This window comes from Asterias rubens, chromosome 13 (genome assembly GCF_902459465.1).
Source record: "Asterias rubens chromosome 13, eAstRub1.3, whole genome shotgun sequence".
In the NCBI taxonomy this organism is placed as follows: Eukaryota; Metazoa; Echinodermata; class Asteroidea; order Forcipulatida; family Asteriidae; genus Asterias; species Asterias rubens.
The window spans coordinates 3,744,988-3,770,692 of record NC_047074.1 but is presented as its reverse complement, the minus strand read 5'-3'; the positions used below and the strand labels follow the sequence as shown (position 1 = coordinate 3,770,692).

Genomic DNA, 25,705 nt, shown 5'->3' with positions numbered 1-25,705 from the left:
AACAGCCGTGCGATTATTTTTGATTTATCACAAGGTTAAAGGAGTTGATGTTACGTAATACCATATTGTTTTGTCTCTTGAGTATATAGTAGGGCCTATAGTGTTTGTCGGTTTGTTTGCCTTACTTTGTTTTCTTGTTATTTCTTTGTTTCGAAGGATTTCATTATAATAATTAATTTATTCTGGTTGTGGAGCCAATTGACTCAAAGAAAAGTTAAATATTACTGACTAACCGAGAACCAATATGGAAAGAAGGAAAGGACTGGGAAGTCTCAATTTTAGATGCGTAGGGGAAAACCCCAAAGAGTTATTCCAGGAAAAACTTATGCTGTCAGGTGGACTGAAAACCCACTCCACAAAGTGCCCTGGGATGATTCGAACCAGGGTCCTAGATGTGGAAGGCGGGGAAAGATACCACTACGCCTGCCCTGCCCACCCAAACTCTATGTAACCTAAACAGTCAAGACCTTTCAAAATCACCACAGGCAAATAAATGTTGATTGCTTTTAAAAATGACACATGTGTAGACTAGCTATTTGTCAATAAAATTGTATGTCTGATGCTTCCATAACCCTGAACTAGCGATCCCGGCTATACGTCTTTATTGGCAGTGACGGTAATCTTTGGTGTGAAGGCGGGAGTTCTGTTTTGTTACCTTCACTATGCCCATTTTACGTATTCCTAATTGGTCAAATTGATTGACTTTACCAGTCAGGAATTCGTAAATGGGCAGAAGCAAATAGGAAATTAGCAAAGGACTCGATTTGACTTTTTAGGAATACGAAAATGGGCATCGTGAAAAGTAAAAGTCTGTAGCAAAGGAACTCATAGAGTCAGTTGTCACACAAGAATGCCATAAAAAAAACTTCAAATTAATTCTGAAAGATGGGAACATAATCACTTTCTCAAGCCCAAGTTCTTCTCAGTACCAGCATTTCTTCCTTTTAGAGTTTAGTTCCTCACGGATGCCAGCCGCAAACCAGGCCTTTATTGTCTTACTTTTCAAACAAAAGCTTCAGGGAATTATCCACCTTTTATTGCAGTTGGTTGCGACGTGAGCACACGGTAGGCCCACGGCTTCTTTAGCCTCAGCCGTGAACCCGAATCGAAGTCAAGACGTTCGCGGCTATTACTCACATCCGATGTTACCATAGAGTCTTGATTTCTTGGACAGGAAACACTTTGGTTTCCCCCTCAGAAACTTTGCCTTAATTAAATAATACGCTTTTCCGCGAAAAGAGAACACTTTAACAATAGTAGCTTTACGTTTTAAGTGGTTATTGCGCCTTGGGACGGTTTAAAACCCTCTTAACAACCCTGATCCTTCAATAACCCGGACCTTACCAGAGTGCACGTATTCTGCGCACGTGCTGTCTTAGACACTTGTGGAAAGGTTTCAAGTTTAAGTGGGGACAGATATGGGAACAGTTTGGGGCAACATTTGGGAATGAAAATTTGCTACAGGGCTATCGTAGACTAAAAGTTTGAAACCAAATATAGGGAGAATAACCAGATCAGCCAAATATCTTTCTCATGATTATCTTTCACTGTGTGCCAAAATGTCCAATGCTTGTATATCATCAGCCATATAGTATGGTGGCCCTGAAAGGACATCGCACATCGCAAATATCTTTGCAAATATTTGCGATGTCGCAAATATCTTTGCAAATATCTTTGCAAATATTTGCGATGTCGCAAATATCTTTGCAAATATCTTTGCAGATATTTGCAAAGATATTTGCGATGTGCGATGTCGCTTCAGGGCCACCTTAATATAGAGCAAGATGCTCTATCATGTGTATCAAGTAAAGGTACAATCACATGATCCCTACCGAAGGGCCTTATGTACACATTTGAATGGCATGTTTATTTATATTTATTTCAGGGAGCTACCTTCTATTTGCTTGATTCCCAAATGAAAATACTGCTTAAAAGTTATGAAAAAGTTGTCCCATATCTCTCAAGTTCTTGTTGGGGAAAGAGCAATACGAACGTGTACAACATCACATACAGTCAACCTTTGTTATAAAGAGCACTGTTCTGCTTATAACGAGTATAATCTGGAGTTCTAGAACTTATGTTTGCACTGTTTCTTTGTTCGGGTTACCCTCTGATACATTGTTGTAAAGAAGCGAATTTGCCACTCAGTCATGTTATGATAAGAGTCAACTGCAAATTGTCAGAAATTAGACGAAGGGTTGTCACATGTGTTCCACTGAGGTTTGAGCAAATTGTACCTCCTTAAGGTTTTCTTTTGTATATTTAACCAAATTGTTCTGCTCCATGTTCTGCTCCAATCCACTGTGTTCTAAACTGAACCGAAGTCATAAGCTAGAATGACTAACTAACGCCTACCTATCCATTCTTCCAACATCACTTTTTCAAAAATCCTTCCTTGGTTTCTTAAACAACCATTCGGAATGCGTTTATAAACAGCAGACAAATTGTGCCTGCTGTGCAACCCCACTCAACACCCAGACACCATCATAACCGTCGTATTATATTCTAAAAGATGAGAATATAATGTTAAAGCAGATTAAAGTATAATGTTATAAACGTTGAGACAGACCATTACTGGTTTAGTCCAACAAACTGCGCCAAGTTCTTCCACCAACCAGCAAGAACCAGCAGTTCTTCATTCTACGAGGAAAAATGTTGCCTGCTATACAACCACACGCGAGTCAGACCGTCGTAATTATTGGAAAATCATGCCATAGTGATGAATGCATAAACAGGCTATGTAGAAGCATGGGATTTGTTCCCACCAGTCCAAACAAAACATTTATTTTTCTTTCACACCCTGTTGCGCCTCTTGGTTTTGAAAGCCCTCCAACTGGTATATAGGTTCGAAAGGCGGAAATATGTCTACATGTATGAAATGTATGTACATAGCCTGTTACTACCCTCAATAAAAAAAACAACAATAATGGCCTGTGTAAATAATGAATACAAAGTTGCATGCCTATCTTTCTATTTCAGACATGATAAATGGCCCGTACGCCGTAAAAGCATTGTTGTCGTATAGTTTACCATTGCATAAAACTCTTCCATGTGTAGAACTACATTTGGGACTATACTTAGACCATCAATAAAAGCGGCATCCCAACATTTTGTGAAAAATTCACGCTCGAACTATCATCAACATTAAATTGCCACACAGGTTGTTTCAATCATAAGTAAGGCATACTAAAGAGGGTAAAACTTTGGTTATTAGTCAAATAATTAATTACTGTAGAAACTAATACTTGGTAAAAAAGAGAAATGGACAGCTGTTGATATTATAAAACATTGTTATAAATGAATGACTACCTTGAAGAATGTAGTTTTAGAGAAAGATGTACTTTTCACCCACAAATTGAATGTGAGAAAGCTTCAGACACACTTCAATGCAACAAGTGTGTGTTCTTTTCATTCAGTATATTTTCTTAATAAAATAGGATTTCTATAGCAGCCATCCCATCTAGATCATGGCGCTCAGCAACAATATTTACGGAGTAAGGTTTTAATTTAATGTCATTATCTTGTGGAGTAATTCACACAAAGTTTACTCTGCCTTTAAAACCATTATACACTTTCGGAACAGAAACAAAAATAAAAGTTCACAGATTTACAAATAACTTTTAGGGCTTACAGAAGGTGAAAGACTTCTCTTGAAATATTATTCCATGGAATGCTTTACTTTTTGAGAAAACATTAAAACAATATCAATTCTCGATATCGAGAATTACGGATTTACTGTAAACACATGTCATGACACGGCGAAACGTGCGGAAACAAGGGTGGGTTTTCCAGGTTTTTTTTCTCCCGACTCCGATGACCGATTGAGCCTAAATTTTCACAGGTTTGTTATTTTATATATAAGTTGTGGTACACGAAGTGTGGGCCTTTGGACAATACAGTTTACCGAAAGTGTCCAATGGCTTTAAGACAAAGTTACTATTACATTTTTAACCCTAAACCTAAACCCTTTCGTGTATAGGTACACTGGTTTAACATTCACAAATGTGTCGTCTACAATTTCTCATGCAAAATCACGCTCGAGGATGAAGAAAAAACCGCCCGTACCAATCGTGTCAGCAAATTTCGCATTCGCATTTGCCGGAAGTATAAACCGGGGCTGTATGCGTCTATTCGTCACTTAACTTATCAAATTATTTTGATTCGACTGCAGAAATATATAGAAAGATTAATCCATGTGCAAAATGATTAACATAAATCGAGCTAGAATTTCCCAAGACGTGTAAATCAACCTCGTTGTTTGTGACTTGCTGCTGCCCACGCGTTTTAAAGGAAGAAAATGTTACCGCTCAAGGGAAAAACTCCACATTATTTGCTAGTTTTATTGTTCGGACTGCTGGCACTGCTCATGCACTAAACTCAATATTGTGTCGGGCCAAGTCAAATATCAAGATTCATTTTCATGGAGCTGCTTGCTCTCTCATAAAATGAGATAAATGCATGCCTTGCGTTTCAGCTGTTTGTACAGGACGCATGTTGGCTAGTAAACTGTGCGTTTTACTTGCCCGGAAGGTTAACTAGTCCATGTTGTTATTGGCTAATTACCTGTTGTTTAATACTCTGCACATGGCTAAACCATAGAGAAAGGTTTTCTTTGGAAGTTTATTCCATTTTCCCCCGACCTTTAAAAGAATACGCTTGAGAAACACAATTTAAAGTTTGAGTGGTAGGGCAAGGTAGTTCATTTGCTGGATTTTAAACAACATAGACTGGTCCGCTGTCTCAAGAGAATTCCCCGTAGACTAAAACACAGACGAGCCTTAGTCTGTCGTGTAGTAATATTGTTCGCCACACCCGACCCCTCTCTAGACCATCTGGAAGACTGTGTGATAATGTGATAATTAATTAGTTAGGTTTCCCCCGGTATATAGCCAGTTGTCAAAAGGCAGCGTTTTATTATAGCGTCCCAAATGAACTCTTGCACAGGTTTAAAAATGTAATGTTGAAATTACTTCCTTTAACAACATTATACGAGTCAAAATGACACAATCAGCAAATAATGAGAAAACTTGAGGAATACAACCGAGAAAACAATTACATCGAAACAACTTCAGAATTCATTTTTTATAAGGAAGTTTTATTGGCAATATTTGTTGTCCACCATCCCTTTACACGTATTCACCGCGCACATTATGTTACTCTCATAAACACGTCTACAAATGGTATGCTATCACAGTGTTTATTGACAGTGTTCTTATTCTATACAAATAATTAATAGTTAATAATTGGCGAGGCCCAATTCCATGGCTCTTCTTAATTGTGGAATTCTGCGCCTATGGTCAAATATTCTTCGCTTACAAGGCTGGCACCCGCTGAAAGGTTTGCTTAAACCTTGTCAGCGAATGTGAAACATGCTCACAGTGGATTGTTCCGTTAACTTTGTGTCAACTTTCCTCTTCTGGTTAAAACAAAAGCAGAGTCATGGAATTGGGCCCTGCTCGGTCCAATTTCATAAAGCACGTATGCCCACAAACTTGTTTAGCATACAAAAAAAACTCTTGCTTAGCAAAAAATAGGTTACCAGCCAAAATAACATACAGTACCATTGCTGTGACTGGTTAACCCCACTCATTTCTTGCTTAGCAAAGGAATTTGCTAAGAATCTTCTGCTAAGCAGCTTTATGCAAATTGGGCCCTGCCGTCAATTTCACCTTTCTCTTCATAAACTAAGGATTAATCTTGGGACTTAAGACGAGTTCGGTTCCAGATCCATAGACGTATTGAACCCATCCCAAGTTAGGAGGAGTTACTCGCCCTAACTTGAGATAGGATTAATCCTAGCATTTCGTGAAATCGGCTGCTGGTCTTTTGTCTACCCATGATTCTGTTTTTAATTTTATTTTATTTATTTATTTGTTTACATGCACAGAAGGGTGGACAATAAAACAACATACTAGCCTGGAAAGACAAGAGAAGACAGATGAGAAAGCATTGGGGGAAAAAGCAGCCAGGAATTCCAGGCTAGAGTTAGATATAATCGGGAAAATACAAGCAGTTCATTTATACAGCATATTATTTTAGGTTCAGCAAACTGCAAATCTGCAAAAATGCTGGAATTGAAGTTTACAAAACCATGGCAACCTTACATAGAAATGAGTGGAAATTACATTTTTGTCTTCTTAAATTTTTATAAGGAAAGATGAATTACCCAATATCATTATTACAAACGGTAACTGCTTACGAAATAAATTATGAATGTGTTTTAGTGCGACGGACAAAAATTACGTCGTTGGTAACAGATTGTAAAAGAGATGAAAAACGTTACTTCCAGCTTCACATTTTCTTTTCATGTGGAGACGTCGAGAAACAAAAAGGTTTTTGAAAGACAGGAAGCATAATTTGAAAAATAAAAGCAAATAAAAAGACACAATAAAATTCACGCATTACTGTGTCATAGGATACACTATACATATTTATAAACATTTAACATCTATCTTACCTTAATTACACTAAGCAAGTGCGTGTGTGTACATAGTAGGGTCCTAGGCCCAATTTCATAGAGCTGCTTAACGGCCGACTTTGTGGTTACCTTGTTTTCATTTCATTTCGCTGCTTAGCATAAGCTTACTGTACGAAAATGAATGACGTAACGATACACATGCACTGTGGCCACCAAATATTGTTGCTAACCTGTGAAACATGCTTATGCTTAAGCAATTTTTCCAGCTAAAGTTAGCAAAACAATTTGCTTACCATTAAGCAGCGCTATGAAACTTGCCCCAGGACAATGCACTAAAGATCATTATGCTCCAACCCAACAATTGTAACGAGTCGACTTCAAAAGTAACATTTTTGACTTCATTATTTAAAAACACAACTTGTCAAAATGGAGTCAGTATCTTCTTTAAAACAATTGAGTTATTTCGGTTATGATATTTACATTGAAGAATGTAAAAACAATTGTTAAAAAAACACAGAAAGGCTTCGAAGTCTTTAAAAAATAAAGTTAAATTAGTCAAAAAAACAATTGCAGCACCCATTTTGTCTTAAACTGTTTCGCCTCAACCAAACCCTCCACAATTTTCTTCAGAATAACTTGTGAGAATTCCTCTGAATTTGTTTCCGTTTAAAAGCAAGCGAATAACCATTAAATACCTCCTTCATCCTTAATTTTCTTTCATCACTATTGAATATTATTATTTTTTGTTTGCCAACCTCTTGATATGTACAGCCATTATTAAGTCTTGTCCCCTGAGGAAATAACAAGTATTTGTGCTGGTTATGATGTGATGACATTATAAGGTGGTACCAGACTACTGCGGCATCAACAATGGGCCTCATTCTGAACTTCATAGATTTGTGTTCAACCAAATTTCAAAATGAACACCCTTTGATCCAGGACCTTCTCCTTTTCCAAAAAAAAAAACGGTCTACTAACCCTTGCCACACACACCATTTCAGGAGTTGAGTAAGTGTGTTGCCCTAAAATTTGCACTACACTGTGTAACACAAAGGAACATTGATAGACAGCATGGCACAATCAAGTTTATTGTGATGATGATGTCTAGGCCAAACTTTCATAAAGGCTGGGAGCATAGAAACTTGCTAAGCACAGAAAATTCTGGCTTAACAGAAACTGGTTAGTAGCCAAAATTCCATAAAGTTAACATTGTTGTGACTGGTGTCCAACAGTATTTTCTGCTTATATCTTTATGAAATTGGACCAAGGTAAATTGGTCAACACAGGGCCTTGGCCTTTTCCCCAAACCACTGCTCTAGAGTATACATTGTACATAAATAAATGTATTCGCTAGTCTTGCATCAAGACACAATACTATTTTGGGGGAATTGGCCTTTTCCAAACCACTGCTCTAGACTATCCAATGTTGTACATGTACATCTAAGTGTACTGCGTATGTACTTTAAATGATTGAGCTAGTCTTGCATCAAGACGTTTTCTGTTCATATGTACATTCAGATGACCAGCCCAAAATGCAAGTACAGTTTCTTGTATCAAAGAAGGTTCAACTGTAAATCAATGGAACTCGCTTAGCATGTTTCCATCAGTTTCTCTCCAAGGGGGGGGGGGGGCTTCAAAATGCCAACAAAATAGCATTTTGATGACAAAGCTTAGGAGCAAGTTTGAGTGCGCACATTAGTTGACTACTGACCAGCAACGTACATGCGCAGTGACGCACTCACTTGAACGATTCCTTTGGAAGCCTAGTCAACCGTCGGTACCATGGTATTTAACACTACATTGCCTTCCAATGTTTTCACTTTAGTGTCACTGTTTCCCCTCTGCACTTTTACACATTGGTCATGAGGCTGGTTCCAAATGGTTGACCAACTTTGGTTAGACTAAAAATAGTCAACCTTTAGTTAACCATGGTGCACACTCGAACTTGTTCTACCTTGCAACCAAACTGAGCAGAAGGATCATGCTTTGATTTGAATTCAGTGGCTTGTTCAGTGACTTTACTAAGTTGAGGCCCCGAAAGTGGAAGGAAGGGAGGGGGGGGGGGCAAGGGTTGCCCCTTGTCCAGAGGGAGGTCGCTTGATTGATCTACCAGTTGCCTAGACCTGCCCGCAGAGTCAGGAAGTACACTTGAGAGTTGGCTGCACGAATTGAGGCGAAGAAGACCTGTTAGACAAGAAGAGGGGGAAGTAACATCATTCAATGGAAGGTGTTTCTGGCAGTGGCTACTGAGTGCACCTAAAAACCCTAATACTGTGCTATATAAATCGGTCTCACTATTTTCAAAATCCCTGTCTTCAAAATGTGTCTCTTCAATAACATCTTGAAAACCATCTTGATAGATGTGTGAGATATCAAATGGTAAGGTATTATTATTACTAAAAGTGTTTTTTTAAACATACTTTAAAGTTTTCAATTCAAAAACTATTCTTAAAACTGCAAAATAAAAAAATAAATAAAAAAACACAGGAAAGCCAGAACTATACAGTCGCAAGTTTACTGGCCCTACGCTAAATATCACTGGCCTCAGTCCTGTAGTCAATTGTTGATTTCAAGCCCTGAATCCCTTTTTCTTTTAATGAGAATGGTCTTACCTTATCGTTACGTTCACAGAGAAAACGTAGCTGCTGACTATGTTTGTGCATGAAGACACCATCGAGGTGCCCTGTCTCTGCTGAGCGTATCTCTATCGCCTTGTTGCCCCATCCCATGATCTGCCCTGTACTGATGTAAGCTGTCAATATCAAAAACGCATTTACTAGATGTTAAATTTGCACCGAGGATAAAAAGTATTATTTGATTTTACCCACACATTGATGTGTGTTAACACTGTATACTCAGTAGTTTCCAGTGTTCTGCTGTGAACAAAAATCACAGGCAGGACCCAAAAAGGAGTTAGAACTAGTGCTGGGCGACGAGTGAAATTTACTTATTGACTAATCACACCTCAATTAATCACGAGTAAGACACTAGTTGTGACTAAATTTTTAATTATATACATTTCACTGGAAAAGCAGCTGGCGATCACAATACATTTTTTAAGGGGAAAAGCTTGGTGTGATGGCTGTTGTTTTTCGTTCTAACTCCTTTGTTGGTCCTTTCTCTATAAACCAAAGCACCCAGTTCCTCAAAACTAACAGTAGCAATAACTTCTGATCAATAATTCTCAAAGGTTCCATGCCCAGCCATGACACTTGTGTCCTTAAGCAAGACACTTGCTTCGGATGGGACGTAAAGCCGTTGGTCCCATGTGTTGTGTAACACATGTAAAAGAACCCAGTGCACTTATCAAAAAGAGAAGGGGTTCGCCCTGGTGTTCCTTGCTGTGGCTGCTGTATGCGCCAGAGCACCTTGTAATAGCTTATCAGGTGCTATATAATTGGGTCTCAGAATTCATCACTTCAATAACCTATCTTTCTGGAAGCTTGTATATACTCAGCGCCTTGAGTAGTACCTTGTTTGGAAGATACGTGCGCTATATAAGACCTCGATATTATTGGTATTATTAATATAAAATATAGAACCTAAAAAAAGTATGTTGACTTACCCACTGAGGTTGGCAGCTCACCCCATTGTAGGATGACATCCTTAAATGCCGCACCAGTTGTGTCCACAAAGACACCTTCATCTGGTAGGATTAACAGTCAGTAGATAAGAGGATTAAAATTCAGGACTACGGATTAAAATTCAATAGCGATTAACATTGGTTATAAGAATTAATAACATTCAATGTTTGATTATTTCACTTGTACATGTATATAGTGATTAGGCATCATACCAAATCACATATTGTGTTTATTAATTTTAATATATCAAATTCTGTACACTAAAACTCTCTTGAGTTCAAAAACAAAAATCATTATCATGTAACTACAATTTAAACAATTAACCTCATCATGTTTTGTAAATGCAAATGACATGTCATGTTATACTTTTACTAGTTAGGCCTAGGGCTAACTCATCTAATATTCAAGAATAAAGGTAAACGTTCAAAAATAAAGAGCAACAGTCAATTCTAAGGATCAATTATATTCAAGAATAAGAATTATCATTCAAGACTAACAATTAACAATAAAGTAGAAGGATTCCGTTCAGGAACGAGTGTTAACTATCAAGAATAACAGTTATCATCCAAGAACAAAGATCACAGTCAATTATAAGGGTCAATAATATTCAAGAATAAAGATTAATAATGTTCAAGAAGATGAAAAATATTCAAGTTAAAAGATTAAGACTCAACAAAAGTATTAACATTCAAGAATGCCAATTAACATTCAAGCATCAGGATTAACATTCAAGAATAAGTTATTTCATTCACGAATAGGGATTAAAATTCAGAAATAAGGACAAACAGTCAGGAATGCGGATTAACGTTGTAACAGAGTGGCAGGTTCCTTAATAAAAAACACAGAACCAATATAGTCTGAACAATAAAACTCAAAGGTTCAATGCATATACATGAAGGAACTCGGAATAAAAGAACTATTGGTTCAAGTACAACAGCAAGTTTCATCAGAGAACCAAACCATATCTGAGCTACGAACATTGATCTCCATTGCAACACTCTAGCAAGTTCCTCACAGAAATACAAAATAAAATAACGATACTCAAAGGTTCCATACAAACATAAAACCTAGAACTGAAATTTGTAACATAGTAGCAGGTTTCTCAAAAGCATCAAGTCAATAAACAATGAACAACATTAATATTCAAAGGTTCCATGCAAATATAGAACTTATTTTCTTATTAACAGTAACATTCAAATGTTCCAAACAAACTTAAAACCATGAACAATTTGAACTACATGTTCCAGAATAGTATAGTAGTACCAGCTTCCTCAAATATAAAATGAGCAATAATACCAAAGGGTTCCATACAATTAAAGAACACAGAACTATCAATACTTACTGTTATAACACAGTAGGAGATTCTTCCCTTGACTACTGGGCAATATCACTATACAGTAAGGGGTGATGGTCCCGATATCCTGAAGACAGAATCAAAATTACTCAATTAAAAAACAGCAACATTCATTAAATTCTCATTTTATGATTCTGCAAATGACTGTCGCTTATATTGATTGCCAAAAACGAATTAATCAGTAAACATTATACTTGGCATATTTGTTGTTGTTGAAGACGCCATAAAGCACATGGATGGCATTGGTGACTGTCAAAGACCAGTGCCCGCACTTTATGTAACCCAAAATATAGATGAAATAACACACTTGTGAAAATTTAGGCTCCATCGGTCATCAGAGTCACAAGAAAATATTGGGGAAAAAAACACAACATATTTGACGTTTTGACTGTTTTCAAATATCAATGTTTCGACCCTAGCAGCGTCTTTCCCACGACTTACTAATGAGGGTAGATGGATATCTTGAACTGTAGCCGAGTCAAGATCAATGGCATGGAACCCGGCTGATGACCCATAGATGACCTTTAACCTCTGGTTGTCCTCAACAGTCAGGTCAACTATCTGAGGTCGATGGGTCAGACTGGAAAATGTCTGCAAAGGGGAAAACAAAGGATACACCACATTTTAGAAAAATAGTGCTATACTTCATGATAGAGTTCACTGAAGTTGCAATCTTGAATGGGAGATCTTTGAACATTGGGTGGCAGCAGACTTACCAGTTAAACTTCCATTGTTCGGGTAGTTTTTAACGTAAAATGCTTAGCTTTTTGAGCTTTTCTGAAGTGCTGTTTTACAAACAAATTAATAATACTATCCACCAAACAAAATGTATCTAGCTGATTTGTGTTGCCAAGGTACATCCCAGAGTCAATAGTATTTTGAGTGATAATGCCATCTCATGTTGGATATATTGGGTCGTACTTTACGATTTATGACAATTTTTTAGCACATAACACAGATTGTACAAGTAAAGTAATGGTGCCTTAAGAATACATAAAACTGATCGTTGATGAACGAACTAGGCACTGAATGAGTTACAAATGAAATAGAGTGATAATATTTTTGAATTAAGACTATCCGTGGAGTTTAAAAGTAAATGATTGTCCGATATTAATTTAATCTTCCATTTCAAATAAAAGCATTATTTTAGTCTTACCTTGAAAGACATGAATTTGTGGTAAGGTTTTGGTGCCCAGGCGTAGATCTCAATGCTGTCCTTCAGAGCGATAACCAGGAATTTAATCTTCTCGTACTTGACTACTTTGTAATGAATACACCCTTCTAGATCACCAACGGACACGAATCCAGCCTTACGCTTGTCCATTGTCTGCTGCTGCTCGAAATAAAGAAGAGAAGGAAAAAAAAACGTTATGATTTGATATTTTATATATATATTTTGGTTGATAATATACCAAAATTGAATGCGTATGATTGCATCGTCACGAAAACTAAACTTGAGGTTAAAATTTGCTTTGTCCTTTGGATGGATGTAAAGCCGCAACACCCACGTGTTGTGTAATATAAGATGTGCTATATAAGAACTCAGTATTATCTTTATCAAACCAATTTCTCTTTTTCAGCCTTTAGAGAAGACTAACTCACCCCTGCTGTTCCTCCACCCCCTCCGCTATTGTCATCATTCTTCACAATTTTCTGCTTCAACCATGACAGGTAGTAGGCTCGTAGTTTACACTTCTTTCCTAAAAGAGGAGGACAAGTAAATTGAAAGGAAAAACATTACATATTTTAATGGTACATCTACATGTAGTCATTAAAAAATTCTTGTTTTGAAGCCAATGATTCACAGAAAAGCAAAACTTTTAGTCACTGTGCAAGCCACAAAACCCATGGTGAGAAGACACAGAAGGAAGTTACAATTTTAGATGTGGGAGGAAAAGCTCAGAGAATTATTCTAGGGAAATCCCGTGCAGTTAGAAAGGGACTGAAAACCCAACCCAGATAGTGCCCCCTGCAGGATTTGAACCCGGGTTCTAAATGTGGAAGTCGATCAAATATATTGTTAAGCCAACCTGACAGTACCATACCTTATAGGCTAAACTGAAGGTATTATGAAACCCCATGGTTAGTCTACTGTGAACTAAACCCCGGTTCATACTTCCTACTTTTTACGTCACATTGCTATTTTAATTGAGGAATCAGTGCCCATCTTAGAATCCTCTTACCTGATATGCAGACTAGTATGTTCTGACTCTCCAAGACGTCCATCTGTTCAAATCGTTTGCGAGATATCAAGGGATATACTTTCCCTTCACCAGATCTGTCCAACAGCATTAAGCCACTGTCAGTGCCTATTAACAGATTCACACCTGCAGAGAATATCAATCAAAAGATACATTAATCAATCATTGTCAATTAATCAAAAGCAGGTGCATCGAAAGCTACCGGAAACTTAATTATAACAAATTTAGTATGAACAATAATAACATTGATGCAAAATCAAATTTATTCGAGTCAAATCTCAACTCCCGAATCAATTTTGCCCAAGTCAAGTCACAAGTCATTTTCCCTAAGTCAAGTCAAGGCACATATCAGTGAAATTGGCGACTCAAGTCGGACTCAAGTCCACGTCACTGACTTGAGTCAACAACACAACAAGTCAGAGACATGAACAACGGCCACGACAGCATCTTTAACTACCTACCCCACAGTGATGCACAGAGTATCTCTGAGTTGAACTTCTTCCTATACTTCCTAATCTCCGGCATGTCGTTCAGACTGTCAGGCGTTGTCGGCTTCACATTGACCGAGATGTTGGAGCCTCGTCTCATCGGTGCAAACCCGGGCGCGTTGGGCGACGTCGGGCTGGCGCCGAAACCAAACGCAGAGAAGGACGTCTGCTTGCGCATGGGTGATTTGACGGTAGTGGCCGGTGCCTTGGGGTTATTACTGATTGCGAGACGGTACTGATCCGAGGCCAGAAGGAAGGAAGCAAAACAAGAATACATTAATACGCTACGGGATGGGTAAAGCAGATACAATAGAGAGCCATCGAAAACTGATATACAAAAGTGGTATCAGATCTGGTAAAAGTGTACACTCAAAATCAAATGCAATGCATCCATGGAAAGCCCTGGACTAATTTCATAAAGCCTGAAAGCATAAAAACTTGCTAAGCACAGAAAAAACTTTTTCAACAGAAACTGGTTACCCGACAAAATTTCATAAAGTTTCAATTGTATATGGGATTTCAGGCATTGCATGGTGAGGTTTCAATATATAGTTTGTTTGGTTTGTGGTAACACCATGAGTCTCTCTACCTGTTGTCTTGCTTAACAAACTGTCCATTCTACTACTGGTGCCCATTTAAATTTTTTAAAGAAATGTTGTCAATTCTTCAGCTTTATGTAATTTGGTGCTGATAAAAGTGTTAACTAAAAATTGTCGCTCATAAAATGCAATACATTCATGTAAAGCCCTTGGGGGCTCCGTTGCGTAATAAGCAGACAATAATGCTTAGCACTTTTCTGCTAAGCAAAAACAAGCAGTTGGATATGGAACATATGCTGCAGTATTTTTTAGTTGGAAACTCTTTTCTGGTAAAGCCCAAGCGCTTTTGGCTCTTCCAGTTTGTGTGCTTTGAGCAATTTTACTAAATTGGGCCTGCACATGTACAATGTACATGTCGTACTGCAAGTTAGAGAGAGCAGCTACAGTGCTTAGCAGATTGGATTTGGTTCATTCCGGCATTGTGTGTGATACCATGGAGATGGAACACGTCCATTGATGTACCATAAGGCATCGCCATACATTGGGTTTACCACCAATTTTGCAAAATTTGTTTGAATAAAATTTAGACACCGAATGAAAACGAAATCCATTAAAGATTAATTACAGTAAGTTATCATGACCCAAAATTATCCCAAGTTACCACTGACCAAGATACAGGCTTTTCGTGCATTGTGCATGGCATTTGCAATATCATTCATTCAGAGAAAAATATGTGCAAATCTGTTTGCAAACGGCGACTCCCCAAAGCGGGTCACATTTAGTACTCTCATGAGTCCTCTTTCCCATTCTGCAAAACTGTGTTGCCGTGCAATATTTATTTGTTGTTTTACAACATCTTTTTTTGAAGGGATTTTAATCATTTTCTAGCGAATGGTTGACGAATGAATGGGTTGAAAATATGAAGCTTCACCACTCCATTCTGCCTGTTAAATTAACAAACGTAACCAACTCAGTAACTAACACCCGTTTCAGACAGGGGCTCCAACTCTGAATTAAGTACATGAAAAGTTTGACGTCTGAAACATTTAGGAGCGACTGGACATGCTAGAAGTTGAAAGATCAACTGTTCCAGACGTTCGGAATGACTCCGGAGCACCTTGGTTTCAGAAGTAGATCTTGTCATGAGATGAACCTAATGTATATGTTATGTTAAGTTTGCCCGTTTGAAACCAACATTTATTTGGGTCAACCTAGATTCGCTCCTAATATATTTGGTTCGGAGCAACTCTGGCAAGCCTGTCTGAAATGGGTGAAGTTATGCCACACGTAATTAACCATCTAAAGTCCAGGGTAACTTAACACACCTTTTGTGGGATATTGTTAAAACATGACACATAAAAAAAAAGGTTATAAACTCAAATATTTACATACATGTACATGTTAGGATAAAGGAAAATAAATACTAACAAAGGGGAAGAAATTTTTTTAAAAATCATGTCAATAATTCCTAACTTGTGTGTGTATGCCAGTTTTGTTCCAATGTGCAGTCTAGTCTGGCAACCACTTTTCACACAAATAATTTGTTTACCAAAAAAGGCTTCTATCACAAGTTGTTTCAACTCTCTAACTCTTAAATATCACTCATGGAAGAAATTCCCCATAGAACTTTGCTCTTGTTTTCGTGTTGCAAATGCCAAAAGTCCAACGTGCAAACCGAATTTCATGACATGGACACATCTTATTGGCAAACCTACATACATGTATGGGTACATTTTAGACAAATTTCTCTAAATGCATACCCCTCTGCAATACAAACAAAATCAACAGAATACAAAATAAAGTATGTGTAAGGAGTTTTGATGGTAGCTTTGGGAATTTATCTCAAGGAGATTACCTTTCTTCAAAAAAGCGAAGTTGATGACACTTTTTGAGTAGATAAAAAGGTTGTTCATGTACGATAATGGTGCTTTCAGAATATTGTACGTACATTGTAGAAAAGATTGACAGTAAGTTGTACAACCTTGGCACTGAAAGAGTTGGCCGATTATTGGGAGGCAAAAGAAAAGTGACAGCACAAATTTGAGGTTACATGTCAGCCTCGGCTGAGCTAAGATGCTCTGAAGAAAAGAAATAGAACCTAGAGGAAAAGACGCAGAGTGAGCTCAATCAAGAGATGCCTTCAATGAGATGCATGGCAGTTACATTACGCTGTGCTGTGAACGCATACATGTACATGGCAAAACCACAACTCCCCCTCTGAGAAATAATCATCACTGCTTATCAGAGTCCGCCAATTCTTTTGTTCAATTTGGAAAGAAACAAAAATTCTTAAAGAGGGTTTGAAGTCGTGCAAGGGTTATTACAATCGGCCATTTCTTGTTGACAGTTTTCTTTTTGCATTTTTGCTTTTCTCCTAAACCATCATAGACAGTCAGGGTACGAAATTGGTAAATATATCAATTGATTTTGTGCTGAGTAAACAACCCAAAATATTTTTTTATTAAAACAAAAGGAAGTAGTGTCAGTATGTTTTTATGGACTTAATGCTACTCAAAATGCTCTCTACAAGTCGATAATGGGTTTATCAATGTCAACAAAATGGACGATTCCAATAAAATATCAGTCTAAAGAGGAACTCCAAGGCCAAACTACATGTAGTTTATAATTCACTCATTTCCAATAGATAGAGAAGTTATGAAAAAAGAAAGAAAAAAGTCTCAATTCTCATGTTAAAACTGTGTAAAATGCCAATGTGTTTGATACCCTCCAAGCTCAAAGGGAGTTTTCAGTCCATTTCTAAATTTTTACAATATTCAATAAAAACAACCCCAAGATTGACCTTTTGACTGACACAAAAATTCCTCTCTGGAATGAACAGACCTGTCTGTTTTGTTGTCAGATGACATCATGTGGCATGTTTTGCTCTAGAAGAGTATCTATTAAAACAAATGATATTTTACACCAGTTGGTTGTGAGGTTAGAGACTTGTAATTTTCCATCCTATTTCATGAGGACATTGGAAAGTGGGTGGATCACAAAAATTGATTTAACTTTGGAGACCCTCTTTAAAATCATGCAAAAAGATTTAAAGACACATGACACTATTGGCAATTGTCAAAGACCAGTCTTCTCACTTGGTGTATCTCAACACATGTATATGCATAACATTTCAAACCTGTGAAAATTTGAGCTCAATTGGTCATCAAAGTTACGAGATGAAAAAAAAAAAACCTTGTCACACGAAGTTGTGTGCTTTCAGATGCTTGATTTCAAGACCTCAAATTCTTAATCTGAGGTCTCAAAATCAAATTCGTGGAAAATAACTTCTTTCTCGAAAACTACGTTACTTCAGAGGGAGCTGTTTCTCACAATGATTTATACTATCAACCTCTCCCCATTACTCGTTACCAAGTAAGGTTTTATGCTAATAATTATTTTGAGTAACTACCAATAGTGTCCGCTGCCTTTAAGTATGGGCATTTAAAAACTAAAAAATGGGTAAAAGAATTGTCCAACCCACATGCTCAAACATGCTCTGGGGTTCAAAATGCAAACCTAACAGAACATTTTTTAAAAATTTTTATGCAACATCGCTTATATCATAAGCTCCGCGGGAAAACAAAACAAAGATTCGGTTTGAATACTTTTGTCCGTACCTGGGCGTGAATTGAGCTAGGATGTTTTGACGAATCACTGACGCCCATCTGGGCATGCTCAGTGAACACATCGTCATCTGCCCCTTCCGCCTACATACACATATACATATATATATTTTGCATGAAAACAAACATATGAAAGATGAACAAGCATGCTAGAGATATACAATAGACTTTATGCATTGGCGTCATTAATCCACCATCGGACATGTAGGTAATTAAAATGGCGATGAAACAGTTAGCCTTTTAGAGATATGATGGAAAATATGAGAGTCTACTGATCTGTTCGGGCTTAAACAAAATTACCCAGACCGAACAGTATCCTAGAATAGTGTCCACCACATCTCAAAATGTCTAACGGAGATGCACAGATTTAAAAGCGTCCCTGGGACTCGGATTTTTACACTGGACCACAGTCCTGAGGCCAGTAGTGTCAAGCCTGTAACCTCATGACTGGAAAAGTCTGGAAGTCTTATGTATTTCAATTGAATAATAAAACCTCACTGTGTGATATCTCAAACAAAAACAGGTTATGTTCAAATATCAACTGTTGACTTAAAGTCTGATAAACACCAATTCTATTGAGTAATGAAGAACATACACCTATAATGACGAATGAGATAAATGTTCCCTTGAAGCGTATGATATTAGTGCTTGTTCAAATAAAAACTGTATGCATGTTAACCTGTTCTGGTCTTGCAGGAACAATCCTTGGCCAATGAACATTTTGAGCAGCAAGCCCCTTTAGTTTTCACCCGAATTCAAGCCTTGTTCGCACACATGATGTGCAAAAGGTTGTACCACTCAGTAATCAAAAATAAAAACTTTCTCACCCAGCATCCAAAATACTTTTCCCCAAATTTGGATGGATTGCACCCTGCAAAGATTAATAGGGTACCAGCTCAATTCCATGTACATCACATGGTATTTTGGCTGGTAACTTCTTTACTTTTTAATCAATTTCTGATTGAAACAATCAAGATGGAACTAATGTAGTCAAGGAAACCAGTCACAACCAATGTACATGACATTTTAGCTGGTAATCTGTTTCTGCCTTGCAAAAGTTTTCAAAGCTAAACAAGTTTTATGAAAGCTGAAAATGGATAGAATACAAAGCCATAGCGAAGGATTTCATAGGTCTTCAAGAAGACCCATTCAAATTTGACTTCTGACCCGACAAATGACCTTTGACCCATAAATGACCTTTGGACTCACCTCATCAGAGGAAGCTTTGTCCTGAGGGGCCTGGGCTTTACCGGCTCCGATGGGGCTCTGTTGCTGCATGACCAGGTCAGGTAAGACATCGCTACCGACCTCCAGATTGCTGGGCCGCGATTGGTCATTGGAAATCTAGTTAATTATAATATAAATCAGGTAGTGGTTAATAAGCAGAGCCCAATTTCATAGAGCTGCTTCAAAGCAGAAAATTGCGCTTAACATGTAAGCGGAAAGGAGCAGGATACCAGTCACAAATTGTACATGTGACATGGTAGTTTGGCCGGTAACCTTTCTCTGGTAACCATCATTTTGTTATGCTTAGCTACTTTTAGTGCTTAAGCAGCTCAATGAAATTGGGCCCAGGAGAGTTCTTTTTAGAACGGAGGAGTCTCCCGAATTCAAAAAAATCTACTCTGCAGTAGTATAGTATCTTTGTTTTATTTAATTTTGTACATTGAAGCGATTTTGGCCTTTGGGTCGCCTGTTTCAATTTTAATGTATAGCAAATATACCTAAAATACAGAAGTCTCCCGAATTCAGAAAAAACAACTCCGCGATACAGTAAGACAAGTTCTTAAAGAACACAATCTACCCAGCAAGGAGATACACATGGTGTTATCACAAACCAAACACGATATAAACCATATTAATAACTTAATGTGATTGTCAATTGAAATAATTAAGTGCTGAGGGAGATTGAGGTGCAGCAAACTGAAAACTTTGTTCATCACCGTATGTTTTGTTGGCAATAGTCAGAATTACATGTACAATTGTGTCTTTTTATGCTGAATGGTGGTTTCTTGCAGGCATGTACATGTATGCGGTGAGCAGATCTTTCAAGTTAATGGGACCACTTCCAAGACAGCATTGAAACGTTACGAGGAGAATGTTAAAAGATAATGCGAGCATGAATAGGAAGCCAGTGGAGAGATTGCATAGCTGAAGCAATTCATTCATGTTTTCTTAACCATGTTATGAGACAAGCCGCTGAGCTTATGCATAGCAAACGGTGCAGAGTGGCGTTTTGTATTGTATTGGCAACCACAAACAATCGCTTGATGAACTTACTCTTCTTTGTTGCTGTGGGCTCTCCGAGTTTGATCTACCTAGCCCGCTGCCTCCGGCCTGATCTCTGGCTGGTGTAGGCTGCCTGGTTGGACCAACGTCAATCTGAAATCAAACAGTTTCAATAAAGTGATGTTTTAAAATTGCTGAAAAATTTAACTATTTTCCATTCATCAGAGTTGTTGCCTGATTGAACACATTTAGTAATAATAGCAATAACAATGAGTAGCTGAATTTACTACAATGTATTCGAGCTGCAGGCATGCAAGCACGCCTTCAGAGGCCAGCCACATCAACACGTATACATGACCACGAAGCACAGCCAGAGATTAAAAGTGTTTGAACATATAGCTCTACTTACATACATGTATGACCCCTGCCGGGAAAAAACTAAAGGACTTGAGATGCAAGCGCTATATGCACTCACCTCCTTTGTAAACATTTCTAAAGCCACTTCAAGGTGAGGGCTGCACTTAAAGCCATTGGACACTTTCGGTAAACAGTATTGTCCAAGTCCCACACTTAGTGTATCACAACTTATATATAAAATAACAAACCTGTGAAAATTTAGGCTCAATCGGTCATCGGAGTCGGGAGAAAATAACGGGAACACCCACCCTTGGTTTCCGCATGTTTCGCCGTGTCATTACATGTGTTTAAAATAAATCCGTAATTCTCGCTATCGAGAATTGATATTGTTTTAATGTTTTCTCCAAAAAAAAAAGCATTTAATGGAATAATATTTCAAGAGAAGTCTTTCACCATTACCTTCTGTAAACCCTGTAAAGTATTTGTAAATCTGTGAACTTGTATTTTTTTTTCTGTACCGAAAGTGTCCAATGGCTTTAACTGATTTGGGCTGTGGCCCCAAATAAACATACATGTAAGCATGTTGCCACCTCCTCCTGCAACAGGGTTAACCCCTTCACAGTCGTAAAGATACAAACATGGGTACCATCTACTAGGAGCCTGGCTGGTAGAGCAGGATGCACTACCTTCTTAACTTGTTATGAAGCAATTATGGTTAAATGCCTTGCTCAAGGGCAAAGGGTCTAACCTGGTATCGAACCCACAGTCTGCTGCTGACAAAACCAGGGCTTGGGTCCAGTGAACTGGACTGCTTGAACAAGACACACCATCTGACAACACCAGATTGTTCAACGGGCTTCACATTCAATAGAACTTCATCCCGCTGTCACCATCTTGGTCATGTTCCCTCTTTCCAATAACAGTGGTGAATGCTAACATTCATTGCGCATGGCATAAGACTATTATTTCATCCAGCCTCAGTTTGGTTACAATGAGTTGGAATGGAGTAAAATTAAGTAATAATAAAGGTCTATTCCAATAGAGGTAAAACTGCTTTTCCCTTCAGATGAATAAGGGGTGCCAGCCTATTTTTAATTTAGAATGACAAAGCAGCTACATGCTGATCAATGATAATGTAGGTCTAGTTACCTGTGTTCTACCGGGTCCTGCCGGCTGTGGTGCAAAGCTTGACGTACTCTCTGAACTGATATTGCTCTCATTAGGATCTAAAATGCAAATCACAATAAAACCAGTGAACTATTAAAAACATAAGAAAACAATCACTGATGGATTAAGTGTCACACTCAATAAATGCTATTATAACAATAGTAATTAGTTCTTATTGAGCGCATTTTACAATAACTGTAACCAATTAACTTTAGGTTAGTGCCCTGGTCAATAGTCCAATAACATTCATGCAATCTTTCTCAGCTCCCTGGGGAGTATACAACCTGGGTAACCGTAGCGCTCCAAAGGCTCTTTCAAACACAATATCAACCTCTACCCACGCAGTTAACCATTTATACACCTGGGTGCAGAGAAGCAATTATAGTAAATCATCTTGCTCAAGGACACAAATGTTATGACTGGTACTCAAATCCACACTCTGATGACTGAACCACCTTGACATCCTCAAGATCACGACTTTGACACAACCACAACAATCACTTTATTGACAAAACATTTACACTTCTTCAACTTGCCGGACAACCTGAATTTACATTTAGTATCTCAGTTCAGTTCAGTACAACATTTATTTAAATTCCTCAATCAATATAAATACAATGTCAACAATAAGATACAACAATATCAGGAAATTGGGGGCACAGCCAAGTAAGCACAGCTTGAATTAGGTAGTGCAAAAAAAACAAAAAAAAAACACCAATATCTCACCTTCATGAACTACAAATGTTGCTAAAGTATCTGCATCGTAAGACTGGTCCTCTGGCCTGTGGGTAGGAGAAGCAAAATATTCAAATTATTGAACTTTATTTAAAATGTCAAACATTTTGACTTGTAGGTCAAATGACACAAATAGTATAAATAACTATATAATTAAAATGCCTTGGGGTTGAACACAGAAATGTTTACTTGAGGTTAATTTGAACCGACGACCACCAATGGCTAGCGCTCTACTTTCTGAGCTTTCTAGCCCTTTGTTGGCGGTGTCCCTATTTTGTCAATATCTCTGTTTGGGGTGCCAGTCAGAAGCTATACATGCTGCCGTGAAGCCGGCGATCACAGCCTGTGATATTTTTTCACAGGACTCGGGAAAGTACTGAGTATGTACACTGCTAACACACATCGGTGTATGGGTAAAAACCAAAATTAATATTCTTTATCCCCGATGCAAATTTAACATCTCTTACACAGCCAAGTTGTTGCGGTATTTTGTTACAATATTTCAAAATATTCCATGTGCAGGTAAAGATCAGAAATCAGATTACAGTAGGAAAGGGATCACTCTTTTGTAATACTGTTAGGACAAGGGTGTATTGGTTTTGTAAGGAGATGGGAACCTAAGGTCCGTATGGGCAAAGGCTGCCTTAAAATGCGAACACTGACTGTTGGTGCGGCAAAATGCTGACTTGGCTGACAAGCAAAGGCGCTGGTTTGGGGGTTCAGAATAAACCTTAACGAGGGGGGGGGAGAGAGAGAGAGAGAGCACTTACAATGGTATGGGGACCGAGGAGGCAATCACTGTTCCATCTGGCTCAATCATTGGAGCTTCTTCATCGTCCTCGTCGTCAATACTTCCCTCTTCACTACCACCCTCACTGCCGACCATCGTTCTCAACTGGGCCGCTAGAGCATCCAAGTCCTGCAAGTTATAAGGAGTAAAACTTGAGCAAACAACCAAAATCACCGAGCTGCTTAAAGACACTGGACACTATTGGTAATTGTCAAAGACTGGCATTCACAGTAATATAACAAACCTGTGAAAATTTGAGCTCAATCGGTTGTCAGAGTTGCGAGATATTAATGAAAGAAAAAACACCCTTGTCACACAAAGTTGTGTGCTTTCAGATGCTTGATTTCAGGACCTCAAATTCTAAATCTGAGGTCTCAAAATCAAATTTGTTGAAAATTACTTCTTTCTTGAAAACTACATTACTTCATTACTTCGTTTCTCACAATGTGTTTTCTAATACATGTACTTCTCCCCATTCCTCGTTACCTAGAAATGTTTTATGCTAATAATTATTTTGAGTAATTACCAATTATTTTGAGTAACAACCAATAGTGTCCACTGCCTTTAAGCACAAAAATTTGATTACAAAGTTTCTACTATAAAGCAAAAGTAAGTACATTGTAATACATGTACACCAATCACAACGTACATGTATGTGTGATCAGGGATCCACATTGAGGGCAAAATAAACTGACTGGATGGCTTGTAGCTCAAAATCATTACTGCAACAAAATTTTATTTTACCAGTTCGTCTTATGAGAAAGTATGCTTTGGTACTCAACATGCTAAATAGAGTTGAAAGATATTTATCAGATTCACAGTAAACCATTTTGCATAAAGATACATGTAACACACAATGAGGAATTTTTATTCAATTGAAAAACACAAATTGGCAGCCTTGTACAGTCTTGAGTTTACTGCCCAACGCTAATATCACCAACCTCAGGCCTGCCATCCTGTTACAACTTTGAGCCCTGGTAACATGGTATTTTGGCTGGTAAACTTATACTGGTAGGCAAAATTGGTTTGTGCTTTGCTACTTTTTGTGCTGAAGCAGTGGACCGTACTAAGATCCTTGTTATCCACATAAGGGCATTCAAACAATGTCAAATTCTTCAGGCTCTCCACTTGTAACTATCCATCAACTCACTGCAGTGGTCTTGGGCTGGCCCTGGTAGTTTCCATGATGGGCGTGGTCGTTTCTCGAAGCCTCCGCCCGTACTTCACTCATTTGAGCGACCTGAGGCCTGTTGGCTGTGGGGTGAAAATAAATAGAAAAAGAAGAAGAAACATTTTAGTGAAACCCATATTTTGCATCATTTTTTTGTCTGTAGCACGGGGCGCAGTCAAGTGTTTAAACTTTGCTGTGCTGTGTAACAACTATCTGTCGTCAATCACCAAAGAACCAACACTACTCAAAAGAGATTCAAATATGGTGCTACTGAAAAACTAAACTAATATCTGTTTCATGTTCCTAGGTGTTGAAGTAATGGACAGTGGAGAGTACATGGAGCGTTGACTGATACCAACGCCAAAAAGGCTGTAAGCAGACATTTGCTGCTTAGTAGAAGTTCCATTTTCATAACCCCTGCACCTTAAGCAATGCAAAGGACACACAATCTTGAATTCTGCACTTGAAAGCAGTTGAATGATGCAACACTGTTATTGTGTGAGCGCTCCCAAGCATTGTCAAATCTTCTTGAACATGATGTAAAACGCCTATTTCACGCACACTTTTCAGCTCAACAAAATTAGCGCAAAAACAAAATTGAGACAATTAGGCCATAATTAAAAGACAGGAGAGTAGATGTTAATACAACTAAGAATTAACTTCCTGAAAGCTGCAGAAAAGCAAACTCACTTAAATCATTCAAGAAATTGCTGAAGACCCACTTATTTTGTAGACAGTGATTTTTTATGTTTATGGCCATCTATGATTTCAATGTTTGATCAGTCGACACATTGTAGTGCTTTGCAACCTCTGGAGAGGGCGCTCTATAAATGCAGCTTGTTATTTTTAGTTGATTTTCTGCTGGATTTATGATTAAATTAAATATTCATTTTAAAAATAATAAGTTTACTTTTGGCTAAGAAACACAAAGATTTTAAGAAGGGGTCTTCAGAAGCCAAATCTTAATCATTTCTCTTTTCTGACATTCTGAATTGGCATCACTGCCAAGGCAAATTATAAATATACGACAGACATGTAAAAATGAACAA

General features: G+C 37.9%; 1 protein-coding gene across 6 annotated transcripts in view; it reads right to left on the bottom strand.

Annotated features, from left to right (window-relative positions):
* Positions 1–6,171: 6,171 nt before the first annotated feature.
* The window catches only part of LOC117298305 (mitogen-activated protein kinase kinase kinase kinase 4-like), a 61,098-nt gene continuing 41,564 nt past the window's right edge, over positions 6,172–25,705 (bottom strand). For 3 of the 6 annotated variants that reach the window (XM_033781456.1, XM_033781459.1, XM_033781457.1), the window contains 16 exons: positions 24,636–24,739; positions 23,466–23,614; positions 22,687–22,742; positions 21,943–22,019; positions 20,488–20,589; positions 19,417–19,551; positions 18,202–18,291; positions 14,019–14,280; positions 13,540–13,683; positions 12,959–13,056; positions 12,513–12,689; positions 11,798–11,947; positions 11,345–11,423; positions 9,984–10,064; positions 9,031–9,170; positions 6,172–8,602 (listed from right to left, as the gene is read on the bottom strand). In XM_033781456.1, coding sequence (XP_033637347.1) covers positions 8,525–8,602; positions 9,031–9,170; positions 9,984–10,064; positions 11,345–11,423; positions 11,798–11,947; positions 12,513–12,689; positions 12,959–13,056; positions 13,540–13,683; positions 14,019–14,280; positions 18,202–18,291; positions 19,417–19,551; positions 20,488–20,589; positions 21,943–22,019; positions 22,687–22,742; positions 23,466–23,614; positions 24,636–24,739 — 1,922 coding nt within the window. In that variant the 3' untranslated portion in view covers positions 6,172–8,524. Of the gene's footprint in view, positions 8,603–9,030; positions 9,171–9,983; positions 10,065–11,344; positions 11,424–11,797; positions 11,948–12,512; positions 12,690–12,958; positions 13,057–13,539; positions 13,684–14,018; positions 14,293–18,201; positions 18,292–19,416; positions 19,552–20,487; positions 20,590–21,942; positions 22,020–22,686; positions 22,743–23,465; positions 23,615–24,635; positions 24,740–25,705 lie in introns of all 6 variants that reach the window. The other 3 variants (XM_033781458.1, XM_033781460.1, XM_033781461.1) reach the window with 3 other exon arrangements.